Here is a 22,032-nt window from a genome sequence, read left to right as displayed (position 1 = left end):
CTTATAGATGCTTGTATAATGACCACGCTACTAATCACTGCTTATAGATGTTTGTATAATGACCACGGTACTAATCACTGCTTATAGATGTTTGTATAATGACCACGCTACTAATCACTCCTTATAGATGCTTGTATAATGACCACGCTACTAATCACTGCTTATTTATAGATGCTTGTATAATGACCACGCTACTAATCACTCCTTATAGATGCTTGTATAATGACCACGCTACTAATCACTCCTTATAGATGCTTGTATAATGACCATGGTACTAATCACTCCTTATAGATGCTTGTATAATGACCATGGTACTAATCACTGCTTATAGATGCTTGTATAATGACGACGCTACTAATCACTGCTTATAGATGTTTGTATAATGACCACGCTACTAATCACTGCTTATAGATGCTTGTATAATGACCACACTACTAATCACTCCTTATAGATGCTTGTATAATGACCACGCTACTAATCACTGCTTATAGATGCTTGTATAATAACCACGCTACTAATCACTCCTTATAGATGTTTGTATAATGACCACGCTACTAATCACTGCTTATAGATGCTTGTATAATGACCACGCTACTAATCACTCCTTATATATGTTTGTATAATGACCACGCTACTAATCACTGCTTATAGATGCTTGTATAATGACCACGCTACTAATCACTGCTTATAGATGCTTGTATAATGACCACGCTACTAATCACTCCTTATAGATGCTTGTATAATGACCACGCTACTAATCACTCCTTATAGATGCTTGTATAATGACCACGCTACTAATCACTGCTTATAGATGTTTGTATAATAACCACGCTACTAATCACTCCTTATAGATGCTTGTATAATGACCATGGTACTAATCACTCCTTATAGATGCTTGTATAATGACCATGGTACTAATCACTCCTTATAGATGCTTGTATAATGACCACACTACTAATCACTCCTTATAGATGCTTGTATAATGACCACGCTACTAATCATCACTCCTTATAGATGCTTGTATAATGACCAGGCTACTAATCACTCCTTATAGATGCTTGTATAATGACCACTCTACTAATCATCACTCCTTATAGATGTTTGTATAATGACCACGGTACTAATCACTCCTTATAGATGCTTGTATAATGACCACGCTACTAATCACTCCTTATAGATGTTTGTATAATGACCACGCTACTAATCACTCCTTATAGATGTTTGTATAATGACCACGCTACTAATCACTCCTTATAGATGTTTGTATAATGACCACGCTACTAATCACTCCTTATAGATGTTTGTATAATGACCACGCTACTAATCACTCCTTATAGATGCTTGTATAATGACCACTCTACTAATCATCACTCCTTATAGATGTTTGTATAATGACCACGGTACTAATCACTCCTTATAGATGTTTGTATAATGACCACGCTACTAATCACTCCTTATAGATGCTTGTATAATGACCACGCTACTAATCACTCCTTATAGATGCTTGTATAATGACCACACTACTAATCACTCCTTATAGATGCTTGTATAATGACCACGCTACTAATCACTCCTTATAGATGCATGTATAATGACCACGCTACTAATCACTCCTTATAGATGTTTGTATAATGACCACGCTACTAATCACTCCTTATAGATGCTTGTATAATGACCACGCTACTAATCACTCCTTATAGATGCTTGTATAATGACCATGGTACTAATCACTGCTTATAGATGCTTGTATAATGACCACGCTACTAATCACTCCTTATTAGGGATGTTCGATATTGGAATTTTTTTACCGATATACCGATATTGTCCAACTCTTAGTTTCCGATACTGATACCGATATATGCAGGGTCCCCCCCCGTCCCCCCCCCAAAACTGAATAATTTCAGGTAATTAACATTACATATCTCTTGTCGTGGAATTAACACAACATTATGCATACTTTTGACAATAAATCAAATAAGAATTTGTTCTTACTTGCTTGCCTGGGTAAATAAAGGTTAAATAAATGTAAAAAAAAAATTGAAATATTAGTTTTTTTGAAAACCGATACCGATGATTTCCGATATTACATTTTAATGCCAATATCGGCCGATAATATCGGACATCCCTCCTCCTCATAGATGCTTGTGTAATGTCTCCACGTCGTCAGAACTCTCCCTGTAACTTGCAGGCTTGCTCCTGCCGAGGCGGATGTGGACGGGGAGCAGGCTGTCGGGAGGAAGTGGACCCACCTTCACAGCCGCCTGCAGGCCCTGGAGGAGAGCTCTCTGCGGGGGCCCTCGGAGGTACAGAGGGCCTCCCTCCACACAGCGGCCCCTAGTGGCTCGTTATCACATTGTTTTTACGACCATGCCTTATTATCACTTCAAGGATGTAACACTCTTTTGTCTCCTGAGTGCTATAGCACCTCCTGTAGGGCTTGGTGAGTCACTGCCTCCATCACATCACCTCTCACCTCTCTTTATTCTGCCTCTCTCTCTCTCTTCTTTTCCCACTTTATTTTCCTCCATCTCTCTCTCTTTCTATCTGTCTGTGTGTGTGTGTGTCTCTCTCTCTGTCCCCATCTCTCTCTCTCTGTCTGTTTGTGTGTGTGTGTGTGTGTGTGTGTGTGTGTGTGTGTGTGTGTGTGTGTGTGTGTGTGTGTGTGTGTGTGTGTGTGTGTGTGTGTGTGTGTGTGTGTGTGTGTGTGTGTGTGTGTGTGTGTGTGTGTGTGTGTGTGTGTGTGTGTGTGTGTGTGTGTTTGTGTCTCTCTCTCTATCTGTCTCTGTGTGTGTCTCTCTGTGTATGTGTGTCTCTCTGTGTGTGTGTGTGTCTCTCTGTCTCCCTGTCTCTCTCTCTGTGTGTGTGTCTCTCCCTGTCTCTCTCTCTGTCTCTGTGTGTGTCTCTCTCTCTCCCTGTCTCTCTCTCTGTCTCTGTGTGTGTCTCTCTCTCTCCGTGTCTCTCTCTCTCTAAAGGTGACAGACTCACCTGGTAGATGGAGAGAGGGATCAGGGGACAGTGTGCTCGATGCCGCCGCCCTGCAGGATCTCCAGACTCACTGCAGCCGCCTGAGAGCGCTGGGCCTCTCCGCTGCCGAGCTTCTCCACCAGGTGAGGAGGCCGCATCCTTTAAAGGAACACGCCAACATTTTGGGAAATTAGTGTATCGTCTTCTCCAGAGAGAGACAAGAAGATAGATACCAGTTGCCTCTCTGTGCGTTCAGTAGAAAGCTATCTGGCTGCACGTTAGCCTAGCTTAGCACAATGAATGGAAGCGGACAGTGCCGGTTAGCCTTCGGGAAAGGTGTAAGTTGGACAATGCCTAGGCTAACCGGCACTACACTACGCGACCAAGGTACCCATGTACATGTCAAAATACTTCCCAAAGGTCAGTGAATACCACGATCACAACACCAGAGGGAGCTCCACAAATCATGTTAAACCCAGATTCGGCTCAAACAAGGGACTAAACACGTTTCGCAATTATGCCACATCAATGTGGAACGCCCTACCTAAAGCTGTAAAGGAATGTGAATCACTACCCACCTTCAAAAACACTCTCAAAGAACACCTACGGGAGACTGCAATTCGAAACTGGCCCCTACAAATGTCTTAACCCAGTTGTACAGTAAATTACCAAGTATGGCTTTGTCAGTATTCCAATGTACAGTGTACAGTGTCCCCCCCCCCCTACCCCCCCCCCCCCTCCAATGTACAGCCCCCACCCACCAACCCCACCCCACCCACCCAACCTCCTCCAATGTACAGTTTCTATGCCAAATGTATATACACTCTTTTTCTGGACACTTTTTGTATCACAAACAGTACTGTATTTGCAAATCTGATATGTCATAAATGTATAGATGTAGCAGTACTGTCTATCTGTATGTCATGTATGTCATATATGTTATGATGAATTGAAAATGGGGGACCCTGATGTAAACAAGACAAAAGTCTTTCTCTGGTCTGCATCCCCTTAACAATTGTATGTATTGAGCTGTACTGTATTGTACCCATTCTGCAATCTGTTAATAAACTTTTCAATCAATCAATCAAGTCCGCTTCCATTCATTGTGCTAAGCTAGGCTAACGTGCAGCCAGATAGCTTTCTACTGAACGCACAGAGAGGCAACTGGTATCTATCTTATCGTCTCTCTCTGGAGAAGACGGGAAGCTAATTTCTCAAAATGTTCCTTTAAAGCCTCAATCCTCGATTCTTTAACCATGTGATCGCCACCCGTTCCTGCAGAGTTTGATCTGTAGATGGTAAAGTGAGCTTGTTGCGTTGCAGGCCGGCGTCCCTGAGGACGGGGCCCGTCGGAGCCTGGACGAGGGTCTGTTTGATGTGCTGTGCGGAGTGTCCCTGTCCCTCTCCTCCCTCAACGACCTGGTGCAGTGGCCGCCCGGGAACATGAATGATGAGGACACACAGCTACAGCTGCTGCAGATACAGGTAGAGGCCTTACTGCACACTCCACTTAGAACAACATGTGTGGTATTATCAATTAAATAAACATACATACATACATACATACATACATACATACATACATACATACATACATACATACATACATACATACATACATACATACATACATACATACATACACACACACACACACACACACACACACACACACACACACACACACACACACACACACACATACATACATACATACATACATGTAGTATTTTTATACTTACTTACTTAGGCCTTTAAATTCCCAAAGGAACATAGGCTGTCGACAAAGTATTTTTATATTGTACGTTTAATTCCCAATCATTCCCATTTATCCATCCATCTATCCATGAATTTGTTGCTCGCTCGCTCACTCACTCTCACTCACTCACTCACTCACTCACTCACTCACTCGCTCGCTCGCTCGCTCGCTCACTCACTCACTCACTCACTCTCGCTCGCTCGCTCGCTCACTCACTCACTCACTCACTCACTCACTCACTCACTCACTCACTCACTCACTCACTCACTCACTCACTCACTCACCCCCTCACTCACTCACCCCCTCACTCGCTCACTCGCTCGCTCACTCACTCACTCACTCGCTCGCTCGCTCACTCACTCACTCACTCACTCACTCACTCACTCACTCACTCACTCACTCACTCACTCACTCACTCACTCACTCACTCACCCACCCACCCACCCACTCACTCACTCACTCACTCACTCACTCACTCACTCACTCACTCACTCACTCACTCACTCACCCCCTCACTCACTCACCCACTCACTCGCTCACTCGCTCGCTCGCTCGCTCACTCGCTCACTCACTCGCTCGCTCACTCACTCACTCACTCACTCACTCACTCACTCACTCACTCACCCCCTCACTCACTCACTCACCCCCTCACTCACTCACTCGCTCGCTCACTCACTCACTCGCTCACTCGCTCGCTCGCTCGCTCGCTCTCTCGCTCACTCACTCACTCACTCACTCACTCACTCACTCACTCACTCACTCACTCACTCACAGTTTCCAAGTTCTTCCTTGACCATAACTCTATGATGATGATGATGATGATGATGATGCTGATGATGATGATGATGATGATGATGATGATGATGTTGATCCTCACCAGAGTATGTCGTCGGTGCTGACCACCCTGGGCGGCGAGCTGGTCTCTCAGGGGTCAGAGGTCAGCCGTGTCCTGGGGTCAGAGTGGGCCCAGCGGTGTGTGAGCCACCTCGCCGGGGTCCTGCCCGTGGTCCAGACGGGCCTGAGCAGCAGAGAGAGGCAGCTGGAGGCCCGGCGGGAGCGGGTCGCTCAGCACCAGGTGAGGAGGAGATCCAGTGACACACTCATCGTTTAAATTGTTTTTATTGTTAAAAAACAACATTATATACATACATACATACACATACTTACAATTAGGGATGTCCGATATTATCGGCCGATATTGGCATTAAAATGTGATATCGGAAAATATCGGTATCTGTTTTCAAGATTTTTATTTTAATTTTTTTTTAACATTTCTATAACCTTTATTTACCCAGGCAAGCAAGTAAGAACAAATTCTGATTTTATTTATTGTCAAAAGTATGCATAATGTTATGTTAATTCCACAACAAGACATATGTAATGTTAATTACCTGAAATTATTCCGTTTTTTGGGGGGGGGGGGACCCTGCATATATCAGTATCGGTTGATATCGGTATCGGAAATTAAGAGTTGGACAATATCTGTATATCGGTATCTGTAAAAAAGCCAATATCGAGCATCCCTACTTACAATACATGACTACATATGACCACACAATACCTAAAATAAAGGAAAAATACAGTAGACAAAAAGAGAAAAAGAAAAGTAATAATAATAATGAAAGAAAATTGCATCGTTCTTATACAGGTTGTCACTTGCCATACAGAAATTGCCTATCTAATAAATCACCGTCTTATGCCTAAGCATCCTCAGCCGGGGATTTTAGATTAAAATAATCTAAAAATGGCTGCCAAACTTGGAAACATTTCTGGGTAGAGGCTGAGCCCCTGGTGGAGTATTTAAGTCTCTCAAGTTTTAGGTGTGCCATCACATCTTCGACCCAGCGTCGATGACGTGATGGAGGAATGGCTGACTTCCAGTTAAGCAAAATAAGGCGTCTAGCCAACAAAGAGGAGAAGGCCACAGCATCTGATTGAGTGACACACTCATTGACCAACCGTTTCAGCCATAGCCTTCATCAAGGTCTCAGTTGTGAATGGACCTATCTACCCCTTTATTTCAGTATCTTGATAATGTCACCAGTATCACCTTGTCCACCTGTATATGGATTTATCATTGGGAAAATGTATTATCGGCTATTGTAATAAGTCTGCCTCATGAACATTGGCAAGCTTTCCATTTTTGCACAAAATGAGTTCCCTTCTATCACTAACATTATTGTTTAAGCATTTTTGTTTGAAATAAAATGATACGTAATTATTTTACGATTAATTGCTAACTGTTTCATGTTGAGCTATAGATTGTGGATGAATACACACAGAAAGGTACACCATGCCACAATGGTCATGCTTTATTTGTTTTAAACGAGACGATTTAGAAATGTGGAAATACATTGCAATTTCAAGCGAGGTGGACCTGCCGGAAACAACAATGGCGTAACCACTACACCTCCCTATAGACCAGGAAGTAACCACTACACCTCCCTATAGACCAGGAAGTAACCACTACACCTTCCTATAGACCAGGAAGTAACCACTACACCTCCCTATAGACCAGGAAGTAACCACTACACCTTCCTATAGACCAGGAAGTAACCACTACACCTCCCTATAGACCAGGAAGTAACCACTACACCTCCCTATAGACCAGGAAGTAACCACTACACCTCCCTATAGACCAGGAAGTAACCACTACACCTCCATATACATTATGAATATTACATCCACCTCAACCAGAATACACTCGAAAGGTCCATCCATTAATAAGAACAACTGCATTGTTTTCTTGTTTTTACAATTCATCCAAAATAACTTTTTCCTGTTGCTGTGGTTCACCTTTTGTTCTAAGGATAATTTCTAAAACCACTGTTCGTCTAATCCAACAGAAACTCTTACAAGAGTTGCATGTAGCCCTCAGTTCTAACAAGGTGGCCGTCCACCGAGTGACTAATGAAGCTAACGAAGCTAACGAAGCTAACGGAGCTAACGGAGCTAACGGAGCTAACGGGACCCGGGACATTAACCAGCAGCTACAGGTAACGTGTTTGATTATTACAAACCAATCAATTTAGTAAATAGTGATTGTAAAAGGCAACCTCAGCACATATGGACGATGGACCCACTGGCACCGTTCCACTACAACAGGCCTTTAGAATATTGAAGCCATCTACAAAACCTACCATAATTGTGAAGCATAAGGATAACTTAACGTCTGATAATAGAATTAGATGTGATGAAATGAGGAAAAAAGAAACAAACTAACAAAGAAACAAAAAAAACACATTAATTGTTAGTAAACTATTTCCCCAGTAAACCGTAGAGGTGGATGTGTGCGTGGGTGTTTCAAGTTTCAAGTTTGTTTATTAATTGTCACAATAAAATACACGTACTTTACGGTGAAATGCTTGGTTCTGTATGAGCCCCTGAGAGTGTGCTTCATACAGTATAAAAAAAAGTAATAAAAAAAGAGGAATATACAATATACATATAATAATGTGTGTGTGTGTGTGTGTGTGTGTGTGTGTGTGTGTGTGTGTGTGTGTGTGTGTGTGTGTGTGTGTGTGTGTGTGTGTGTGTGTGTGTGTGTGTGTGTGTGTGTGTGTGTGTGTGTGTGTGTGTGTGTGTGTGTGTGTGTGTGTGTGTGTGTGTGTGTGTGTGTGTGTGTGTGTGTGTGTGTGTGTGTGTGTGTGTGTGTCCGTCCAGATTGCGGGGCAGGACCAGGAGTCTCTCCAGCAGCAGGCCGCTCAGGTGTCTTCTCTGCTGAGGGAGACTGATGGACAGCAGCTCCCCGTGGCTCTCGTCCACCAGGCCACGCAGCTACAGGTAGGATGGGCTCGATCCAGTGCAGATCAGTAGGTATTCTATCTATTCTATAGTCTCCTCTGGTCATCTTAGGCTATGTGTCCACCAGGGATGTTTTTTTCAAGGCGGACCGCTTAAAAAAAAAAAAAAAAAAAAAAAAAAAAGGTCTGAGCGTTTTTCTGAGGCTCGCGCCAGCCGCGGCTCCGCCCCTTCCTCGATGAGTTACCTTGATGAGCGCGCTCCTTTCCAAAAAGTTGAACTAGTTTCAACTTTATGAGCTGGGAGCGCTCCGACCAAAAACGCTGCCGCCGAGAGCTCATAAAACACGAAGTGCGGCTCTGGGAAGAGGAGCGCGCCTGTCGCTTCTCCAGCATAGAAATTAATGACAGAAAGGGGCTGACAACTCATAAAACGTCCCTGGTGGACACAAGCCCTTAGGGTTCACATTATACACAGGTCATCTGCTTCCGGAGTGTAAATTAAGCTTAAAAGAACACGCCAACATTTTTGGGGAAATTAGCGTACCGTCTTCTCCATTATGTCAACACATATACATAACAAAGCACAATACACATACTGTACAAGTTGTCAGTAGACTACCATACAACCAAAATGTTTTATGAAGTAACAGTAACATTCAACCTCTCAGCGTACCTGAGGGGACAGAGGCCAGAGGTAAAGTAGAAAAGTGCTACACATCAAAGCAGATATGTGTTGGTACAGTTTAAATCCACTGTATGCTGATGATACAGAGACAGTCGACAGGAGTGTTTTTTCCTCGTATTTTTTTTATGTGAATCTTTATTATTATATATTTTTTTATTATTATCTTTTTCCTTTTCTTAACCCTTTCAGCGCCAGGGGTCGCTGTCTACCTTCTGGCTAGAACGCCATCGCTTTAATCAATGGGGAGACTGCGAAATTTGCGAGTGCTTAAAATATATCTTATAGCTATGGGTCGAATAACACCGTCGATTGTCAGTGAGTTGCTTCTGGTCAACATGGAAAAAAGTGATTGTTTTTTCATCCGTACATTTCCGTTTTATACCGTTTTGAATATGAGTATAGTATAAAAGAGTATATAGAGTATAAAACAGAGAGGTGTTGCTTGCATGGAGACTTGGCAGTTGTGTGACTTTGGAGGCCAGAGGGTGGGACCTATAAACAGATTTACTATCCAATAGCATTGTGAGGCTGAACAACACGACCCATTGACTATGTAAATGTGTTAAAAAAAAGAAAAAGAAATGTACAAGACTTTTTTTTAACTAGCTAAAGGTGATGTTGTCATATTGCAGCTGAGGGTGTTACAGGGTTTTAAACCCCGCCCGGCCCGCACAGCTCAGATCGGCCCAGAAACTACATCATTTCTAATGGAGTGCAATACCGGCGATATTTGCCCTTTTGCGAGCGCAGACCCATTCCCAATGATAACATCAGGCTGGATGGATGAAAAATGTATGGATATAGCTAATAAAAGAAATAACGATTAAAACCCGACTTTTCTCGTGATTGGCGCAGAATGAGTAAAGGTGAACATTATTTGTGTATGGGTACTGTACTTGTGTAAAAAACATAAATAAAAAAAAAGGCTCATTCCGCTGTTTCCTGTCCCGTCTCCAGGGGGTGCTGGAGAGCCAGCTGACCGGTGCACGCTCCAGGCATGAGGAGCTGAGGACCAGCATGGCACTCCAGCAGCAGTACGAGAGGCTGGTCTGCAGCCTGGAGGAGATGGTCACGGTGGGGTCACAGCGCCTCTCGCAGCGACCTGGCATGGAGCTCCATGGCAGGGAGCAACTCCAGCAGCACCTCAGCAACCACACGGTCAGTGTGTACAGGACTTAAAGCTGCTATAGATGACATTCAGCCACTAGATGTCGCACTAGAGCACCAGCATGTAATTTATCCAAGCGTTCCACGTGGGGAAAAGTAGGGAGGGGATACATGCCTGCAACATGTAAACAACAACATTCATTTTGGACCTGCAACATTTTAAAACATTTTAAATGATGAATCCATTAACCCCGTAATCCCGTATCGTTCATGTCATAAATAGATCAATACAGTCCATATTAATTAATGTTGCGTTTACATTTTCAGAGACGTAAGAACCCTACATTTAAATAAAACTATTTTGGATGTAATACCTCGAACAACGTTTTTTTTTTTTTTCTGTTCCACTTGTTTTTCCATTGGGCTTATCTCTTTTTCCCGAAGGGAAACCCTTGTGAGCATGGGGAGAAAGGCCCCGGAGATACCCCACCTGGGTACCTGGCAACCTGTCCCCAAGTGGGAATTGAACCCAGGATCTTCTTGCTGTGAGGCGACAGTGTTAACCACTGCACCCATGCCGCCAATTGGCAACTCAGACGATGTTTTAGGACATTCAGTTGAAGCACAGGAGTGGCTGCAGGGTAAAGTAGAGAGGGTGAAGGAAACAAGGATTCCAAGCAGTGGGCTGATCATAATGTGTCTTTTGTGTTGACAGAGTCGGGCGTTGAAAGTGACGAGGCTAGGAAAGCATCACGTTCAGGTTTTTGCCTTGAGGGGAAAAAAGCCCCATTGAAAGGTGTTATTGGTCCTGTGCCAGTCGAACGGGACGTTGAGACGTTAAAGGCCTCTGGAGGGTTGTTTGTGAAGTGAAGACGTCTGGCACAATACAACAATGAGACAGAGAGAGCAGAGCCTTGTCAGTGTTGCCGAGTTTCGAACGGGATGCATTACCGAGAGAGATACGAGCGCAGAATGAGGAGTTCACATTCCCCAGTAAGACCCCTTTGTGCCGCTTCCACTGCAAGGCAGAACGTGCCGAACATATGGACATCAGGGGCGGATTTAGGATTGTAGGAGATCCGGGGCTTAGCCCAGATGGGCCCCCCCCTTTTTTTTTTTTTTTTTTTTTTTTTAGTTTTTGGGCAGGCAAGGGGTGGTTTGGAGGGGGTCCGGCACAACCCCCTCCACGACAGATTTTTTTTGAATTTAATGAACCTGTACGTGCAATTTCCTGCAATATAGAGCCTTCAATCTTGACCAATAAAGCTGCTCTTTTCACTATAAAACTCAGTTAACCATAACGTTATGGTTAGATTTATATATTGGGGGGGGATATATCATATTTTTCATATAATCAAAAAGTGGTGGAGCAAGATCATACCTTTGCTCCCCCAAGTTCAATAGTGGGAGAGCAGAGATGCTCCGAATGCTCTTATGGCCAGGCGTCTATGATTCACTGATACAAAGTAAAATAGTGCAGTGCAATAAAATAGTTAGTCAAATAGAACAAAATAATGCAATAGTGCATTGCAATAAAATAGTTATCATCGTATTTTTTCGGGAGGCCGGTAAGGAGTGCATTACAGTAGTCGAGTTGGCTTGAGATAAAGGCATGGATCTGGTTTTCAGCGTCCTTTTGATTTATAAATGGCCGTACTTTAGCTATGTTTCTAAGGTGGAAGAATTAAGTTTTTGTCAACTTGTTGATTGTGATTTAAAGCTTAGGTCTGAGTCTACCATAACACCAAGACTTAACTCACTCAAATACAGTTAGCAGCTGGATAGACCACAGATGGAAATTAGCTTCTGCTAAATCTGGTGCAAACATATTTTCATGTAACAATGATGAATTGTAAAAAAAAAAAAAAAAAAAAAAAAAATTTTTATTTTTTTTAAAATAGATTCGGGGCTTTTCAGAATACATCCGGGGCTTGAGCCCAGGTAGCCACCCCCTAGCTCCGCCCCTGATGGACATGTGACTTCAGTGTGTAGGAGACATGTGCCGAGGCGTGTGAGGTGCAGCCGGGGGCCATGCGGTTCATAGTCGTGGGAAGAACTGGTTAAATGTGTGAACGGTCTCTTGGATGTCCGAGGAAAGTTCAGGAAATGGAGCTAAACAAAATCAGGGTAATTGAAGTGTCATTATGCTGAGGCAGTTAAGAAGGTGGAGGACAGGGTGCAGTCTGGAAGAGGGGAAGAGGAGTGTATTTATTGGCATTTATCGCCATGGTTGGTAACTGCACCAGGAAGTAAGCTAAGAAGAGTCCGAAAATACAAGTAAGCAGCTAGAAAATAACTGAAATTATTCTCAGCACAACAACTAGATGAAATACTAAGAGAGAGGATATCCCAGCCTCTCAGTCCTCTTTGCCTTAGTGGGTTGTGGCTTTTTATTTTTATTTGTTTTCTTTGGTTTCATTAGGTAAGAGAGACACAGGATTAACTCATTCATCGCCATACGCTTTCCGTATCTCTACCGCTCCAGGCCAGATTAAAATGGTCACTTTCGCGGTGTTTTACGATGTTTGCAGAGATGTGTGTGTGTTCTGTATTATAGCTGTGGAGACAATGGTGTGGCTCATTTGGCAGACACTACTTGTAGTCCAACATGGAAAAAATAGTTTGTTTCTACACACTGTAGTTTGTAGTTTATTACACGCTAAACATCGCCCATTTCCTAGATAATTCAGTCTTTTCCCATAGTTTGCGAGATAAAACGTGTTATATGCAATAAACCCAAACCGTTCTGGTTGATCCCATGAAACCCCAAATACTCCCAAATCAAAGGTTTATACCATATAGGCCTACACATGTGTCTTCACAAAATTATCAAGGGGGGGTATAATAATTCCAATGATCCCATTGGCGATCGCGATTACTAGTTTATATGTAATTACACGTGTTTATGGGACAGTATAGGTTTTGAGGCGAGCAGATCTGTTTGCGATTGGTTTGCAAGAGCTCCTCCCCGTCAGAGCGAGTCTTGATAGTCCAGTTAATTCATTGTCTGTCCTGATCCATTTCTTTCTGAGTTCAAAATGTAGGCGATACTGCCATCTGGTGAGATTCGATCGGCATTGCAATTCCAACGTATGTAGCTGTGCCACAGTGATTCAGAGAGCTCTGGCCGAGTGTGTAGAGCGGGGATCAAAGGAAAAAGATCAAACGATCTAATAACGAGTATACTCGTTATTGGCGGGGAATGAGTTAAGGAGATATATATATTGATGATGTTCTTTAAACCTCTTTACTTGTTAGAAGTTTTTCCAGTTCCTGGGCAGCCACCTGCAGACCCTGCAGTACCTGGGCCAGAGGATCCCAGAGAGCACCCCCCAGAGGTGGGAAGGGGTATTGACGGACCTGCAGGAGAAGGTGACCCTACTGCTACAGCAGGCCATTGAGCAAGGCATTAGGACTCAAGCAACCTTACAGGTAACTGTGTGCTTGGTTAGACCCGTGTGCAATGTGTAAGGGGCTATTATATAGATAGATAGGGAGGTAGGTAGGTAGGTAGGTAGGTCGGTAGGTAGGTAGGTAGGTAGGTAGGTAGGTAGGTTGGTGGATAGATAGATAGATAGATAGATAGATAGATAGATAGATAGATAGATAGATAGATAGATAGATGGACGGACGGACGGACGGACGGACGGACGGACGGACGGACGGACGGATAGATAGATAGATAGATAGATAGATAGATAGATAGATAGATAGATAGGTATGTGTTTGTGTGTGTCTGTGGTTGACACACAGCTCATAGGCCACCTTGTCCTTTAATGATAATCACATGTTATCTACTTACAATCACATGTTGTTTGCCTACTGCGATGATGATGATGATGATGATGATGTAATGGAACACTCTCAGACGTGGACACGGTGGGAGGAGAACACGACCTGGCTGGAGGCCCTGCTGACCGACACAGAGACTACGTTTCCCAGGGCGCACCTGGATGAGGAGGATTCTGAGGAAAACGCAACAGAGAGACGTTCTGTTTACCAGGTGATTTATCTTTTTATACAATTTCTTTTTTGTACACATGTTTTGTACACGCTGGGTAAATTGTTCTTTCCAGAGTGACGGGGGTTCCACTCCGCCCCCTCCCCTCCCCACGCCCCCATACCTGAGGCCTAATTGGCTCAATCAAACCAAGCCGATGATGTTGCTTCCGAGCAGCACAGTGTGTTCTCTGACTCTGATGGAAGTTAATCAGAGCCCGGACCCTCGACCTCAATGTGACTTTATTTAATGTATTTCTCTTCTCTCTCGTCTGAGAGACGGAGCGGCTTGTTCACGGCTCCCGGTGATGTTCTCAATTTGGGAAACGAGTTCTTCATTTAGAGAGGATTGGGTGGGTGGGTGGGTGGGTGGGTGGGTGGGTGGGTGTGTGTGTGTGTGTGTGTGTGGGCAAGGTGTGTGTGTGATAATATGAGTTGTGTGTATGTGTGTATTTGTACTGTGTGTAGTGTTTTTGTGTGCTTTTGTGTATATTATTATGATATGTCTCATGTGCCATGAAGTGCAGAAAACGCGCTGAAGGGACGACTGACCCCCGAGTCTTCTGTCTCCCGGTAGAGAGTGAAGGGAGTTCTGGAGGAGAGCAGGGGGCGGGTCAGACACACCGTGGAGGAGGGGCTACGGCTCCAGGGGGCCGGCTGTAGAGGAGTGGGCGTGGCCTCCCGTGGGCTGGAAGCTCGCTGGAACGCCCTTCGGCAGAAGCTGGAGCGCGACCGCGTCGCCTCGGAGAGAAGCGGGAGATTGTGGAGCAGGTGAGAGACAGGAAGTGACCCAGTACTATATACCTGTATGTCATGTATGTCATAAATGTCATGATATATATCTGTATATCTGTATGTTGTCATGTATGTCATAAATGTCATTATGAATTGAAAATGGGGGACCCTGATGTAAACAAGACGAAAGTCTTTCGCTGGTCTGCAATCTGTTAATAACGTTTTCAAACAATCAATCAATCAAAACCCCACGCCGAGGAAGTTTTTTGTGTTTTTGTTCTTGTTTTGTTTTGTTAGGTATACTAGAGAAACACAGGATTAGGGAGATATACAGTACCTATATAACTGTATGAATAAAGAAGAGGTGCAGTAGATGAGAGGTCCAGTAGATGGCGGTAATGCAACGATTACGGATGTTGACTGTCGTTAAACTTCACTGAAGAAGAAGAAGAATGGAAGATCAAAAGCAAATTGGTCCTTAAAGGTGCTATAGACAACATTGAGCCACTAGATGGTGCTATAGACAACATTGAGCCACTAGATGTCCCACTTGACTAGACTAGAGCATCAGCATGTCAGCGTGTCTCAACTATAAATCAATTAATCATAAATTAACCTCTTAATGATCGGATGGCCCGAATATGGGCCGTCACGCACTTGCCCGCACGTCGCAGCACTTTGCTCTCGTCTGTCGGCTCCGAGCTGCGTTTTCGCCAATCAACCAATACATTGTTGGAAAGTTACATTTTTCGATCGTCACCCCACTCAACCTATTGCGTGATTCCATTCTCATTCAATAAGGTCATTTATAGGCCTGATATTCTATATCCTATATTCATATTCCAAGTTGTGTTCAGATGGCAAAATGCAGTACTGTATCTACAAAAAACCCTGTAAATCATCTGCCCTTTATTCATTTGCTTATATTTTTGTACACTTGATATCAAGAAGGTGCTGAATGAGCTCAGTGGAAATGTATCATGTCTGGTCAATGTTAGCATGGTGTTATTCACCATCAAAGATGAAAAGAAAAAGAAAAAAAGGGGTAAAAAGAAATTGATATTTTCCTTTGGTTCATTACAATTTACTCAAACCTAACCGACACAATATTCCTGACACTGGGAATATTCCTGACACTGGGAATACATTCCCTAGTGTCCATAGATGTCCCTAGATACCAATAACATGCTAATGGACCTTGTAGAAGTGGAGCAATCTTTAATTTACTTAGGTATGTATATTTAGGTGAATTTTCTGAAAATATGGCTAGGGCTTAAGAGGTTAATTAGTAAAAAAATTAAAAAAATTATTTACCCGCCTGAAGCCGCCACAGTGTGTTCCACTGGGATTCATTCCTTCAGCCAGTGAATAAGCCATAATTAGTTTGTTGTTTAACTCATTCACTGCCAACAACGATTATACTTGTTATTGGCCGCCAATCGTTGAACGCCAACAACGAATATACTCGTTATTTGATCGTTATTTCTTTTATTCAATATATCTATTCATTACAGGCCCACTGACTCGGGGGTTAACATTGGGAATCACATTGAGAATGCCTATGTGCAATACCGGCCGCATCACGCTAGACGGCGGTATCGAGCACCCTTTCTAACATTGTATCCTGGGCTGTGGGATGGCCAAGGGTTTCGGGTTACATTTTTCCTTGTCGGGCAAGACGAACGGTTCTGCCGGTTACATTGAAGCCCGTCAAATATGCAGATCCATATGTTATGCTGGATTATGCCGTCGAGCAAATGGACATTGGATGTACCAGATGGCGATAAAAAAATTGGAATATTGTTTTTGGAATACTCCCGGTCGCAGGTAAGGACGATTTGACTTAAATTTTAGCTTGATCCTGCAAGGCTTTTGTACCGATCGGCTGATAAGCGTTTTTAGTGTTGAATACGAATGCCGTTACCGACAATCAAATCATCAGAAACTACCCCCCCGCCCCCCTTTCATGCATTCATGATGGAACATAATACCTATGATGTAGATTTGATTCCGGAACAGTAACGGGTCCAGGCAAGAAACGGCAACGTCTACAATGGAATCGACGTATAGGCCTACTGCCATAACTAAGCATTTCATGAATTACCCTAGACCGCTCTAAAACCATACTTATATTCACCACGGTATAACACGGGAGTGTATGGATGGAAAAATTATCTCTTTTTTGCATCTTGACCGGAAGAAACTCAATGTCAAATGACTATAGTATTGTATCCATGGCTATATAGAATATAGATTTAGCTCTACAAACAAGGTGACTAACTCCCATCGTTACAGCGTGGCAATACCACAGGATAAGGCTAATCCCCGGCGGTCAATGAGTTAATCACTGTTTTTAATGTTGTCAAGTCAAGTCAAGAGTTTTATTTGTCACGGCATACGAGTATACAATAAAATGCGGGTGGTCTTGCCCGCAACGATGTGCAATACAGTGGTACAACATATAATAGAATCCAATACAAAAAACATTGTGCAATAACAGGTAACAGGTAACATGGTGTGACATCTCGGTATTTGTACATAGTTATTTACAGAGCATATAGGACATGCTAGGTAGCTTTGGTAGTGCAATACACTGTTACTGTTGCTAATACTAATTTAAAGTGGCCTTTCCTTTTGGCAATAAGTGTGGGTGTGTGCGGCATGAGTGTGTGCCCGCTCATGTTAAAGTGTTAAAGTGGCTGCTAGTGTGTGAGCGTGCACAGCGTGCGTGTCGTGTGTGTGCTCATGTGTGCTTATGTGTGGATAGTTCAGTGTTCTGTGGTACTCAATGTTCATTGTTCAAGACTCTGATGGCCTGGGGGAAGAAGCTGAGCCTAAGCCTCTCTGTCCTAGTAGCTGGGGTTCGCAGGCGTCTGCCTGACCTCTGCAGCTGAAACAGGCTGTTATTGGGGTGGTGGGGGTTGTTGTTGTTGTTGTTGTTGTTGTTGTTGTTGTTGTTGTTGATGATGAGGCGACTGCAACGCCTCTGAAATAAACCGGAGATGATGGAGCAGGTAAGAGGCTGGAAGTGACTCACGCAGAGGAAGGCTTGGCTGGTTTCACTGCGTCATTCAGTCTGAAGGTGCTTCCTGTTATTATTCTGGGCTACAGACCCGATCAGTATATAAGTAGACTCTGCCTAGTAACAGATGCTGATTGGCCAGTTTGAACAAATGCGTGGCCTGTGAACGTTTTTGGAACGACGACGTAAAAAAGAAATTGCCTGACGATAAGGAGATTGGAACTCTTTTTTTTTCACTTGCTAAAAAGATTATTGGCTCTTGGCAGTAACGTGTTTTTTGCCTGACAGCTATGCTCCTGTTTCTTCTTCTGCGCTGAAACAAAGGAAGGCCCCCAGGTGTACTTCCTGTTGCAGTGTTCACTAATACAATAGCTGAGACAAACCTGGGCCCGAGCTGTTCCCCTGGCAACGGGGTCTACATAGAAGCACTATGAATTAGGGAGATCAAATCAAAATCAAATCAAATTTATTTGTAAGGCCCGACAACACACGTTAATGTCCCCATGGGCCGGACGCGTCTATTCTTTCCCCAATACATTTCCAGTTCTGTGTTCGCCTTCTGCGATCCGATTGGCCACTGACTCTACGCCCAAACACCGTTCTGCCACAGGGAACACTGCATTATCGAGACAGCGCCCCTACGAGGATCTGGCCGGTAATGCACTTTTCCGAATTCCAAGAGTAGGGTAAATGCAGTGCCGCTCGGTGACATTGAGTAGGATATTACAATGGAATAAAAGCCAAAACAACCTTGCCACGGACATGTCCGTGGTTGGCCATCAACGTTGGATCCGAAACATGGACATGTCCGTGCTTGGCCGGGAATGTGTTAAACAAGTCAAGAAGAAACATCACAATAAATCAAGAACAAAACAAAAGACACCATGAAATCCAAAATAAAATGTCAAATAAATAAATGCAACACTCCCAGACATACCCCACGCGAAGGTAAGGAAAAACTCACTAAAAACCTAGCAATAGGAAAAAAGCACCACAGGCACTCCCTCCTTAGATGTCGGTGATAGTAGTGTTGCAATAAAACAGGCGAAACCGTTGGTAAGTATGTACATACGTGTAATAAAACACAAATATTTACATGCAATAGCAACTGGGGTACATAAGAACATTTTGAAAGATTGAAAATAGAATAGAGCTGATGATGGATCCATTTGCGGTATCCCGTAGAGAGGATCGTATCCTCTTGGCCATTAGGCTTTGGGCAGAGGTCTGCACTCTGAGGAAAGCAGAGGTTTTGTAGCGCTTCTCAGTCCTAGTTGGTTGGAATACAGGGTTCCGCTGCTCCTTTGCACCAAAATAGTCTCCTAATCGCCAGTAACTGCTTAGGGCCACGGCTACATCGATCCGTTGCAAAATGGAGAGGAAACAGATGGGAGGTATTAAATGTTACCATCCTCTGGGTTTGTTTTTCAAGTTTGAACCGGACATAATGTAATAATACGTTTATTTATATATCACCTTTCATACAGGTTGCAGCTCAAAGTGCTTTACACAAAAAAAAATTACAAAACGATGAACAAAAAAACATTAAAGTGATAAAAATGTTAATAAAACAATTAGATAAGATAGTAAAAATTGCAAAATAAGACAGTAACAGTAAGACAATAACATCAGATTTTAATTTTTTACAAATAAAATAATAATAAAGACTGAAAAGTAAAATAGTTAAAATAATAATAATAGCAAAGTTAGACAGTAAACAATAAGAAAAAACGAAATAACAGTAAAATAAGACAAATAAAATGATAAAAAACGACATAAAATAATGATAGAAATTATAATAAAATATTTAAGTAAAGATAATAGAAAGAAAGAAAGATAAGACAATCAAATAAAGATAATAATTCATTTAAAAAGGTAAGTTTTGAGCTGTAAAAACAACAACATTTGACGCTTGTGAAAACAACAGCTGTGCTAACGGACTGTGACGCGTATCCGTCAGTTTCCGAAAGTTCGTTCTCTCCCGACTTTTCCGTCCGTCAAAACGGACACGTCACCGGCCCCCGTTCGACAAATTGACACTACTCCTTGAAAAAGAACTAAGAACAGACGCCAACGGACAGCGGGTCGATGTAGCCGCGTCCTTAATAGGGACTGAAGAGAACAACTAGGAGAAGACAGAGACACCCGTAAGAAGAAGTGTAGAGAAGAAAGAGGGGAAAAGAAGGAGAGGTTGTAAAATGTCTCCTCCTACAGGTTCGCCCATGACTCTGCAGCGCTGACTGAGTGGATGGGCGGGGCTAGAGGGCGGATTGACCGGTGGAGTCCGCTCGCCGTCACGGCCAATCGGGAGTTGGATCCTGAGCGGAGCCGTGACCACTTCTTCCAATTTATGGTAAATTCACTTTGAGACTATAATAGGAGACATTTCCAATCTGCCATTGGAAAGAGGAGATTTGGCTTGATCCATAATATTATGTATGACTTGGCCATAATAAGGTAATTTATAGGCCTGATATTCTAAGTTCTATATTCATATTTCAAATTGCACGTGTCCGGATGGCAAAATTCAGTACTGTATCTACAAAAAACCCTGTAAACCATCTGCCCTTTATTCACTTGCTTAGATTTGTAGTACACTTGATCTCAAGAAGCTGCTGAATGAGCTCAGTGGCATTTTCACTTTTGGTCAATGTTGTTAGCATGGTGTTATTCACCGTCAACGATAATAATAATAATAATTTATATTCTCCTTTGGTTCATTACAATTTTCTCAAGCATAGTAACAGACACAATATTTCTGACACTGGGAATACATTCCAGAAAATATGTCTAGGGCTTAAGAGGTTAAGTGCGTAGATGGCTTTGGACATCCACCTTATATATATCTGAACTTCGCCACTAGATGGCTCCAGAATCAAATCAAATCTGTAAGCGGCACACCGCAAGTCCCAACAATGACATCAGCAGGCGAGCCACTGCAACTGAGGCTAAACTTCAAGGTTGATGAGGGAGAGGGTTGTTGTATGTTGTTGGAATTTGAATCAAATTCACCAGAAGAGTGTCCTGACTATTTTAAACGAATTCCGGGTTGGAGCTTAAAACGAATTAATTTGAAAATGTACCCCTCACGCAGGACCACCCCAATATATATAATATAAAAAGATATTTATATATTATTTATATATATATATATATATATATATATATATATATATATAAAATATATTTATGTATTATTTATATATATATAAACATTTAATTTATTTATTATCTTTTAGGAGTTTGCCAAAGAGTTGGAGGTCCAGTGTGACCTGAAGACCTCGGTGGTCAGTACAGCCACCCAGCTGATGCAGCTCCTTCAAGCAGAGAACGACCCGGAGGATGAACCAGAACCAGCCTCGTTCTCCCAGGCTGCGAACCCAGAGTCCTGCTCCCTTCACACCAGGCTCAGACACATTGAGCTGGACTGGGCTGTGCTGCAGGCTGACTTCCCTGTGGTCCATCGAACGCTCCATAAGGTGAGTGTTTGCCATCGGGGGATTTATCTTAGTTGTTTTTATTTATTTATGGATAACGTTTTTTAATAGGTTTTTAGTGGTATATTTTTTATTTGTATTATTTATTTTTATTTGTATTAATTGTTTTTTATTGTATCTGATTATTTTTTTACTGTATTTTATCTCCCTATGTTTTTCACACCCTCACTTTACCCACAGGCTCGAACAAGTGCATGTTGTATCATGCACTCATACTCTCATACACCTACACACATCCAGGCAGACACTCACCAGTACATTTTACTCACAGAAATATGAAGGACCGCAATGGAAATAAGCTGTAAGCTTTATTGTGTTTTTATCCTTTTGATAATGGTGAGCCTTATATGTATACTTGTATATATGTTTCATTATCAATAAAGATCTCTATCTATCTATCTATCTATCTATCTATCTATCTATCTATCTATCTATCTATCTATCTATCTATCTATCTATCTATCTATCTATCTATCTATCTATCTATCTATCTATCTATCTATCTATCTATCTATCTATCT

General features: G+C 42.6%; 1 protein-coding gene across 1 annotated transcript in view; it reads left to right on the top strand.

The window, feature by feature from the left end:
- Positions 1 to 22,032, top strand: part of LOC311223751 (uncharacterized protein) — a gene marked incomplete at both ends in the record, with an annotated part of 318,597 nt that overhangs the window by 226,790 nt on the left and 69,775 nt on the right. Inside the window, 11 exon segments of the mRNA XM_084308521.1 lie at positions 2,189 to 2,303; positions 2,973 to 3,107; positions 4,288 to 4,449; positions 5,604 to 5,798; positions 7,570 to 7,719; positions 8,387 to 8,506; positions 10,109 to 10,309; positions 13,517 to 13,690; positions 14,127 to 14,261; positions 14,835 to 15,028; positions 21,421 to 21,493. Of these exon segments, the coding sequence (XP_084164647.1) occupies positions 2,189 to 2,303; positions 2,973 to 3,107; positions 4,288 to 4,449; positions 5,604 to 5,798; positions 7,570 to 7,719; positions 8,387 to 8,506; positions 10,109 to 10,309; positions 13,517 to 13,690; positions 14,127 to 14,261; positions 14,835 to 15,028; positions 21,421 to 21,493 (1,654 nt within the window).

This window comes from Notolepis coatsorum (assembly GCF_963971535.1).
Source record: "Notolepis coatsorum genome assembly, chromosome: 2".
Taxonomy (NCBI): domain Eukaryota; kingdom Metazoa; phylum Chordata; class Actinopteri; order Aulopiformes; family Paralepididae; genus Notolepis; species Notolepis coatsorum.
The sequence above is the reverse complement of the archived record's forward strand: the minus strand, read 5'-3'. Positions and strand labels throughout refer to the sequence as shown.